The 10,446-nt window shown below is 28.1% G+C and overlaps 1 protein-coding gene across 1 annotated transcript; it reads right to left on the bottom strand.

The window, feature by feature from the left end:
* Positions 1–3,550: 3,550 nt before the first annotated feature.
* On the bottom strand, positions 3,551–8,397 carry LOC106783644 (synaptic vesicle glycoprotein 2B-like). The gene is made up of 11 exons (XM_014742355.1): positions 8,325–8,397; positions 7,471–7,689; positions 7,135–7,297; positions 6,938–7,059; positions 6,602–6,846; positions 6,248–6,420; positions 5,782–5,959; positions 5,152–5,266; positions 4,902–5,061; positions 4,346–4,473; positions 3,551–4,249 (listed from the first exon to the last, which is right to left on the bottom strand). The coding sequence occupies exons 1-11, from the start codon at positions 8,395–8,397 to the stop codon at positions 4,179–4,181; spliced, it is 1,647 nt and encodes a 548-aa protein (XP_014597841.1). The 3' UTR covers positions 3,551–4,178.
* Between the last annotated feature and the right edge of the window lie 2,049 nt (positions 8,398–10,446).

Raw genomic sequence — 10,446 nt, 5'->3', positions numbered from 1 at the left:
AACATTTCGATCATCTTCTTCTTATTCATATTATTCTTCTTATTGTTGTTCCCCTTCTTCTTTTCTTGTTTTTTTTTTCTATTGAAGATTAATTCAACGAATTTTTTATAACAACACATAAATCTTTCCACACCAACTCATTTCAATATCATATTCTTTTTTATTATGTTCTTTATTTATTTTTATTAAAAATTATTCGACTAACTCGTATAGAACACGTATTCTCTCGAGCGTGACGTCTTCGAATGAATGCAAGGACACACTTTATGTTTCTTTATTTTTGTTTTTTTCTTTTGAGGGTGGTGGGGGTTTTTTATTCTCTTTCTGATCTTCTCTTTTGGATCTTTTATTCTTCGTTTCATATTTCAAAAGGAAATTTATTTTACGTAATATCGACCTTGAATTAATTAAGTCGTATTAATTACGATCATTTCGAAATTGGGATATACATGGTAAATATTTGTTTAAAATTTGTTTTAACATAGAAGTTAATAAATTTATCGTCTTATTGATAATATTGGAATCCGTTGGATACGAAAAATTTTGATATGAAAGAATAGATGGTAAAGAATCAATGATTACGTTAATTAATTTCATTTACGATTTTAATATAATTTTGATCATTTACGTGTAAATATAATTTCAACGGAGAAATGAATAAATTTATGATCTCTTGTTTTTCAAAATTAATCTCTAAAGAAATCAAAGAATTAGATCATAATTTCAATGTGAGGTAAACCTTCGTATCTCGATTATTTGAACGAATTTCACTATGAAACTATCGAGACCGAAAAATCAAATGTTTTTTTTTTAATCAAACGTATTAAAATACACCCTTAAAATCAAACAAGAAACAAACGGATTTATCATTTTTACATTCTACGATAACAAATTTAGAAAGAAGAAAGAGAACGAAGATGGTGTATCCTGGTGTTGAAAGAAATCTTAATATATAACGAAGAAAGGAAAATAAAAGAAAATAAAAAAATAAATCCAAAGAAAGAGACAGTTCGTTACTTTCGATAATTATAGCTGTTTACGTCAAAGCATACCGTCCGGTTTAATAGTTGGACGTATCCGAAGGGAACGATGAAGCACGTTGAAAGTGACTCATTCGTTCATGGGGAGGAGTAAAAAGGGAGGAAGAGGAAGAGGACAAGATAGTGGTGGAGGTTGGGGTGAAGGTGGAGGTGGTGATGAAGAAGGAAGAGGTGGTGGAGGAGGAGGAGGATGAGGAGGAGGAACGGTCATCCACCGACACTGAAGAAACAGCCTCCAAGATTACAGAAGAACTGCAACCGCAACGACTTTTGTCACTGACCTCGAACCTTTCCTCGACTCATTAACGACAAATGAGAATAAGAAGGAAGAAAAAAATCGATTGTTTTCGAGTTTCAACGAATCGATCCTCCGTGACGAGCTGCCGGTTCTATTTCTCGATGATTAAGAAAAAGAAAAGAAAAAAACTGACTGTAAGAAAAAAGAAAAAAAGCGAAGTCAAAAAATGGATCCGGTCAAAGTTTAATTAATTTTCAGACTACTGTGCGAATTTTTTTCATTTTTTTTTCCAATCGAATTGGGAGAAAGGGGGAAAAAAAGAAAGAAAAAAATAAAAGAGAGAATAAAACAATGTCGTTCCTATTGATTATTATGGTAATGGTGTTCGATGATTCGAATCCACCTCAGTTCTCGATTCTTCCTTTACCGACTATCAACTGACTTTTTGTTAATTAAGTTCATGGAATAACTCGGGACTACCGTGATCTTATTTTCCCACGCATATCAATTCCACCGATACGAGAAAGTACTTTTTTTTATTATTAAATATTCAAATAAATTGGAAAAGAAAAAGAAAAGTAATTTATTTATTAATTATTTTCGTATAAAATCGTTTATATTTTTATCGATGACTTTTGTAAATCGACGAATTCACAAAAATTCAAATATTATCAACAATTCCAAAACTTTGTTTCTATGTTAGATCAAAAAAACAATACCGACATCGATCGGATTAGAATCCGAATAAATTAAAAAACAAAAATTCTCCCGTATTAAACAAACGTAACTTATTAAAATACAGATAATAATGAGAAATAATATGTAAAAGAGAAAAAGAAGGGTGAAGAGAATAAAATAAGACAATATGGAAGAAGAGATCGAATCTCGTGAGAGAGAAAGACATTTCCTCTCTTCCTCTAACGATCTAATAATTCTAACGATTCAATACGGGTGGAAGTCAGTAGTCATCATATCGCGATTTCACAGATATGCTTTTCTGTCCAATCATTCTTCTTCACTCGATCCTTTTTTTTCCATCTACAATAGTTAATTGTATACCGAATAAAAGAGACAAAATACGCGTGGGTAAGTCCTGCGGTATGAAAAAAAAAAAAAGATCAAGAGAAATAAAAATAAAGATAAAGATAAAGATAAAGATAGAATAAGGTAAGTATCTTTATCGAGACGCTACTGTTATCTGTGTTACTCCTTCTATTCTATGAAAAGCTTTCTCAGCGCGCAAGGAACAGCAGCAAGCATCTGCCACTTCCGTTCCTTTCAATCGGTTCGTTGCCTTCTCTACGATCACTCGTTTATCTAACGATTTTGCGCCTTTCGATGCGTTTATAATAGGGGACCCCAAGTTATTCTACACCACAAGATCGAATTAGAAACTCGTTTATTATACACGCTTAACTGGATATTTTACAGATGTGTTTATGTAACCTGTGTATGGTTCTATTATTACGCGTATATTGGAATTTGTCACAATATGTAATTATTATATTAAATAATTTTTCGCATAATATTTATTTATATATAAATAATATTTACATTATATACATATATAATATTTTATGTATCTCTTGTTTATGCGTTTATTGTTACGAGTATACTGGAATTTGTTAATAATTATTATATATATGTATATATTACATATTTTTTGGATAATATTTATTTATATAAATAATATATTTACATTTTGTATTAAAAATTTATTTTCATATTTGATATTTTTAAATAAATAAACACGTACACAAATATTGTTTGTATGTATGTGTTTGTGTTCGGATTAGACAATAATTAATACATATAATTTAGCTAATAATTAATACGATATAATACATCAGTTTTTACAAGGTGAAAGTTGGCATCAAATTTGTAGGCTTGCAAAATTTTTTAAAGAAGAAAAATTTCGAAAAAAAACAAAAAAAAAAACAAAAAATATAATCACATTTTAAATATTCCCTACAAACTTTTGATACGCCCCGTGCATATAGAAACATAATCGCGAGTATCAGAGTTCCCCTTTAAAACTATTCTCGACTCAATCCTAAACATAATCTAATACATATACCTAAACTTAAAAATCTAACTCCTATAAATATAATTCATTTATATACACAAATATTTTGTACAATATTGAATCAAAAATTTTCTAAGCTCGTGTAGATTCGGAATCTCGAACGAAACAATTAAAAAGAAAAAAAAACCAAAAAAAAAAAGTAATAAAATTTTCAAATTCTTAACTTAAAATATGTATCGTGAAACTTTTGGGGAGCTGAATTTTGTGAACATTAATACGCCGTGTATCGGCGTTCCAATTGGAATTAGAAAGATTTCAATGGAGATTCCGAATAAGAGATTGGACGACGAATAAGAAGAATAAGAAGAAGGTGTAGAAAAAGGATAGAGGAGAGCGAGCATGTGGGTGAAGGCTGGAGGGCTCTCCAGGATGTGTCGAAAGTGAAACCCAAGGCCTCCGTTCGTACGTGTTGCACTCTCTACTCTCAATCCTCCTCATTGTGTCCATCCTATTTTTTTGATCCTAAGTTCTCCCACATTTTCTCAATTCTCTAATAAAAAAATTAAAATCCTTTTTTTGCAGGACCAGAGTAAACAATCAAAATTATCAATTCCAACACGATCTTCATAATCCACGTGGTTCCGTATTTTTGTTTTCCATCATTTTTGTCAGAATTATTAATGATTTTGTTTCATATTTTTGTTTCTTGTTTTTTGTTTTTTTTTAAATTGTACTACGATAAATCCTTTCGATCTCTCATTCCAATCATTTCGATTAAATGAACTTCTTGATGACATCTTTTTCTTTTTATTGTAGCTTTTTTAAATGTTCCTTTTTTTCTTTTTGTTTTATGGTGATTGGTTCAGGAAATTTATTATCCAGACTCGACATTTTTGTTTTCCCTAATCTTCCTGCTCGGTATGAAATATGCTAATACGATGCCAACTGAAATTAGAGAGAGAGACAAAGATAATAAATTAGGAAGGTATTAGTTTGAGATTTGTAAAAAATATTAAGACTTTAATGAAGATTTATTCTTACGAAGGGGAAAGCAAGCTATCGTCATGATCGGAGTTATGCATCCGTACTCAAGCAACACCGGAAACACGACATTGCCGATCAGAGATCCAGATCTTCCTATTAACATTACCAAACTCACTGCCATGGTTCTATTAAAAATGAAAAATACCAAAATTTTAAATAAAATAAACGACCTAATTACATTTATCTCTGCAATAAATGTTCTATGTTATTTATATTTGATAATAAATGTATATGCATATAGGCGCGTGTGTATGTGTGCGTGTTTATGTATGTGTGTAAGTGTGTATGTATAAAATATTTATTGTATTTTTATTTATTATAAGGTTACTCATCTAAAATTCATGAAAATTAATAAATATCCATGAGTGGATTGAAAAGTTTTGAGCCTAACATAAATAATTGTTTTTTCGGTCAAACAATTTGTCTTAAAATTAATAAAAATTTTCTGATCAAACTAATCGTTTAAGTATTAAAAATATTAATCGACACACTAATCTTTCCCCGCGGAACCTATAATTTAATTTATATTTTTAATTGATAATAAAAATGATACCTCAAAGTAGTTGGAAATAAAAGTACAGTGGCACCAACTATGATGTTCAATGATACCATCATTATACCAACGAATAGACATGTTAATATTAATGTCAACGTGAAAGTAGTAGACCAAATCATGGATATCAATGATGAGACACACACCGTGTAACAAATATCTGCATACGAGGAATAATATTCACTGTTATTATTTTGTTTTTCCTTTTTTTTTACTCCACACAAATGCATTTTTTTTATTGGTTACTCACATAAAAGATTTTTGTGGCCCAGTAAATTCACAAACAAGGTGGCAATAAAAAGTAAACATATTGTAGACAACGATACTATCGTTGAGTCTGTATACATCTTTTCAGATATTACGATCTATATGATAAAAAAGATGAAAAAAAGAATTAATTATATTTATTAACAGACATTTTCGTACCTAAAATAGTAAATGTAATTTTTAAGAATATTTGAAGAAGAACTTAGGATAACGAACTGTAAGTTGTATTCTACAATATCAGCTGTTGTTTTAGAATTATGTTGTAAATTTTTGTTATGCTAATCCAACAAGTCGTCAATAAAAATTTAAGTTCTTCTTTTTAAATTTTATCATTCAATAAAAAATATTACATTTTAGATATATTGTAAAGATATTCTGAATATTACATTTCTGTTTTTTTTTTTTTTAAATTCATAATAAAAAAATGTGCGGTTTCAATTGTAATGTTTGAGCACCCGATATAAATGTTATATCTAAATAAATTCCGAGCTGATATGATAAAACTTATTTCTGAATGAAATACACCAAAATATATCCAACAAAATAAATGAAACTTTCAAAACATCGGTGTAACATTTATTGTGATTACTTTATCTTTTTAATTTGAACTTACGTTTGAACAATCGATTACTTCGATCAAATCGCTGGTTACATTTGTATTCCTTGAATAAGTGACGGTGTCTAAAATTTCACAAAATGCTGGTTCGTGATCGGTAATATTGTAATCAATCGGTTTGAAGTCATTCAATATAGAGAAGAGTTGTGGTTGCCATAATCGAATTGTGTTGAGACTACAAAAATAGCAATAATGTTATCAGAAAAAGTGATAAGCAATATGTTCAGATAAAAATGAATTATGTTAGAGACAAATTTTCAATGATCCAAGATATAGTTAATAACTTGGAAATATTCATTCCTTAACAAGATATATAATACAATAAAATCGTAAATTTCTATGTGTTAGTTAAATTCATATCAATGTGTTCTTTCTTTCACTTTTTTGTATAACAACGTTAAGTCATATTTTTTAAGGAATTAACAATCTTAAATATTCTGAAAAATTTCTTTAAACAACTTACGAGAGCATGCTGCAAAATTGAAGAGTCAAAATTAAAATTAATCTGAATACATGTGGTCTGAAAAAGATCGGTTTCATTTGAAGTAGACCACTTTTAAATGATTTTTTAGATGGATCCATTGTTGTTGAATCAGTTGGATTGTTTGCTTCGAAATCGTCAGCTAATTCGGTTATCTAATTAATAATTTAATGTCTCATATATATCGTTCAAATAAAATTATAAATTATAATTGATAATATTAAAATATATATATATAAATAAATACTTTTAAATATTTAAAATAAAATGTTATAAAATCCTAAAACACTGAATTATTATAATTTTAGTAGTGAAAAGAATAAAATAATAATTTACCGGATATGTTTCTTTTGGTTTGCCAGTGTTAATCCTATAAATTTGTCGAAAAACTTTCAAAGCTTCTTCCTTGCGTCCTTGACTCATCAGAAATTTAGGACTTTCCGGGAATAATGAAATTAGAAAGACACCGATCAAAGTAGGCACTCCGCAAAGGGACAAAAATATTCTCCACGAATTGTAAACAAAATAACCGTCCCAAAGAACGATTGACCAAGTTTGTGGTATTACCAACCAAGCCAAAGCTTAAAACAAAAAATAACCTCAATCAATTAAATAATTAAAAGTGTATCGTTTTATATTATAATAAAATACAATTCTTGATATTAAATTTACCCGAAGTCATAAGAGTTCCAGCAGTAACAGTGAAACCAACAATAAGTGTAACTCTCGATCTAGCTTTGGCACCAAAAAATTCGGCATAATAAGTCATTGTTCCAGCATATGGTCCACTGATTCTGAAATTCATAACAAAGAAATAAAATTTCTATCAGACTTGGATTCGAAAAATTGGAGTTATGGTTAAAACTTACATAAATCCGCTGAGGAATTTAAAAAATAAGAGCGTTTCAAAATTTTGTGAGAATCCTGATAATACGTTGCAGATTCCGTCTGCCATGAATCCATAAACTAGAATTGATTTTCTACCTTTTACATCTGCTAAGTATCCCCATATTAATCCACTCGATACCATACCTAAATAAATATAAAATTTTCATTATGAATTTTGCGAATGAATTTCGAAGAATTGGATATATATTTGAGATAATTGATTTGTACTTTTTTTTTTAGAATATTTTTCTGACAATTTTCTACAAATAATTCTTCTTAAAAAATATTGAATTTTACGTAAAATAATTTTCTCTCACCGATATAAACGACAGCGTTTAATATTCCCTTGTGAATAAGACTTAATTGCAAATCGCATTCTGCTACAGGAAGAATGACAGATATGTTACCAGTATCAAAACTGGATGCCCAAGAAACTGGTATTATTGCTAAGTATAATAGAACATGAAATTTTCCATATCCGGTCGCATTCACAGCGCTTTCGAAATCAGCTGGTGGCAACTTTGTATCTTGTACATCTTTAATTACAATATTATATACATAAATTAAATTAATTTGATATATCAATTAGGTGAAGACAAAATATTCTTTAGAATTTTATATTTAAATAAATGAAACTAATATTGTGTATTCTAAATTATGAATATTTCGTATCTAACTAAAAATCCACTACATATCAATTGTAAATCAAAATGTTTTTAAGTATTTTCTATTTCAATAAAGAAAATTAATATTTTATATCTAATAAAATAACAAGCTATATAAAATAATTTGATCATTAAAATACCGGAGAGCATCTATTTTAAAATGTTTTATATTATATGTGTCTTTTAACTCTCCCTTTTCGTGGGGGTTCGAATTTCTGGAGTCAACAGTACACGGTTTTTGTTTTTTTCCGAACAAGTCACCTATCCATGTTATTAACCGTGTTCACGTTGCTTGATTTTAATGATCTGACGAGAACTAGTAATTTAACGTCGCTAGACTGTTGACTTTCAAATATTTTATATTAACAATTTCGACATTACTTAGAAATCAATCTAACTCCATAAAAAAATTAATTAATTAATTAAGATATTAACAAATTATCTAGCACGAAATATATTTAAAAATAAAAAACAAAAGAGATCACAATAATTGCGAATAAACTTACACGAATTATTACGATCACTGATACTTTTCTTTTTATTCATGTCAATGGCACTGACCGTACTGTTAGGTGGCATATTCAAAAGATGTGACAAGAGTATGTGTACAAGTATCGAATCGCGATGTTGTGGTTCAAATGCGGAAACAAAATAGTCATCCAGAAACTAACTGTGGAATGAACGACGAATAGGAGTGTTATAGAGAACCTTTAAGCTCTTTCTCTTTCTCTCTTCCTCAGTAAATTTGTTTACAGATGATACCACCTGATCGTTAATAATAGATAAACACTATTATCACTTATGCAAACTAAAAGAATAATTTTCAGCACAGTCAGAAAAATCTCTGATACCAATGGTCCAGGAATGTTATTTATTAAAAACAAACACACGTTTTATATAAACGTCAAGTATTTTATTTATATTACTTTTCTTTTTCACGCCAATGTATTTTTGCATTAGGATAAAAAGAAATATATCCAGTTAATATATACCATTAATTTTTTACGCTAATGTTTATTTTATATCAATATTTATTATTAAAATATTTATCAAAAGTAATTTTAAATATTGATCGATACAATAGAGACATTAATTATATGTATTATCCTCATAGATCACTAATTATATTTATTTGTAATTAAAAAAATTACTGGGGATTGGCTCTAATAATATATTAATTATTTATATTGTAATATATTTATATATTTATATATTCCTATCCAAATAGATAACACTGTAGATATTTTCTATTAAATAATCCATCATAAATTATAATTGGCAAATCCAATAAAATTTGTTAACACTTTGATCGTAACCATGAACGACAGTTTTATTTTCATATACATTTTTCATAAATCATTTCAGTCGGTCATAAAACGATAAAGATCGCGTGAATCCAGATAAATTCTTTTGAAAATCCTATTCTACTAAATAGAAATAGGAGCGTGGGAATTTCCAACGTATTTTATTGTAAATCAATTTTCACGTCAATTTTGAAAAGACCACCCGCGTAGTTGTGTCATGAATAAAATTTAATTTATTAGTTGAAAGTTTTTCATCGTCAATAATTCTCTCTCTCTCTCTCTCTCTCTTTCACTCTCTTGTAATTCCTTCTAATCTTTTTTTTTGTTTTTTTTTTCGTCTGAAAAAGACGACCTTGTCGTATCATTTGATTTCAACGAGCTTGTCACGCTTCACGCGGTTTGCATCTTCAAAAGTCGTCGTTATTTCTTTCTTTATTGAAACAAGCGTGTTCGGTGCAGGAAATATCGTGTTTATCCTGACCTTAACGATATCTGCATTCGCAAAAATTTTCTGAACAACGTCGTTTTATCAAGAAAGTATATATTTAATTAATACAAGATCACGATTTTAACATAAATTTAATGAACATTTATAATTCGTCTGTTTGTATTTCGTAGCTTAATTCTTCATATTTTTACTTTTTTATCTTATGATTACAAAACCACCAATTGATTTTTATTATATTTAGTATTAAATAATAGAAAAATATTTTATTCGTTTATATTTCTTATTTGTAGTTTTAAATATTAATTATTTATATATTTAAATATTTAAATATTTTCAATTTATATTTGTAAATTATTTAAAATATTTTATTCCTTACGATTTTTTTATATATTTAATTATACAATTAAACCATCATTATAAAAATTAATAGTTCCGCTTTTTAATCTCATAGAATTAAAAAATCTTGATTATTTAACTGCATAACTTTCAAGTGAGAGACTTCATTTTTTATTATTACTGTTGTTTACAATTCCCATATTTGTTTTATTAAATACACATGATAGCAGACAATTAACATCTGATGATAATTATTTTCCATGACATTAATCATCAACGAACAATTTCATTAGAAACATTAACACGTGAACGCTCATATATCTGTTAGTTAATTCAAATTAAGCAAAATATATCTGTGTTTTTCGATCCTACTTACAAAACATAATAATAATAATAATTATTATTATTATTGCTAGGATATAAGCAAAAAATTTATCGATCCTGGTTAATATCCGATGGATTGTCCTTGGCAAATAAAAAATGATTTGATTTGGCAAGTTTCCTTCGATAATCTTCTTTCATTCTTTCGATCTCATTGTG

Source organism: Polistes canadensis, unplaced genomic scaffold, assembly GCF_001313835.1.
Source record: "Polistes canadensis isolate GaletaPanama2010 unplaced genomic scaffold, ASM131383v1 scaffold_24, whole genome shotgun sequence".
NCBI classification, from domain to species: domain Eukaryota; kingdom Metazoa; phylum Arthropoda; class Insecta; order Hymenoptera; family Vespidae; genus Polistes; species Polistes canadensis.
The sequence above is the reverse complement of the archived record's forward strand: the minus strand, read 5'-3'. Positions and strand labels throughout refer to the sequence as shown.

Excerpts from the sequence above, each read along its gene's own strand:
- LOC106783644 (XM_014742355.1), bottom strand. The coding sequence starts at position 8,397 with ATGCCACCTAACAGTACGGTCAGTGCCATTGACATGAATAAAAAGAAA. Across the intron at positions 7,690-8,324 it reads CAGTGATCGTAATAATTCGT|ATGTACAAGATACAAAGTTG; the intron begins GTAAGTTTATTC and ends TTGTAATTAAAG. Across the intron at positions 5,062-5,151 it reads GGGCCACAAAAATCTTTTAT|ATATTTGTTACACGGTGTGT; the intron begins GTGAGTAACCAA and ends CCTCGTATGCAG.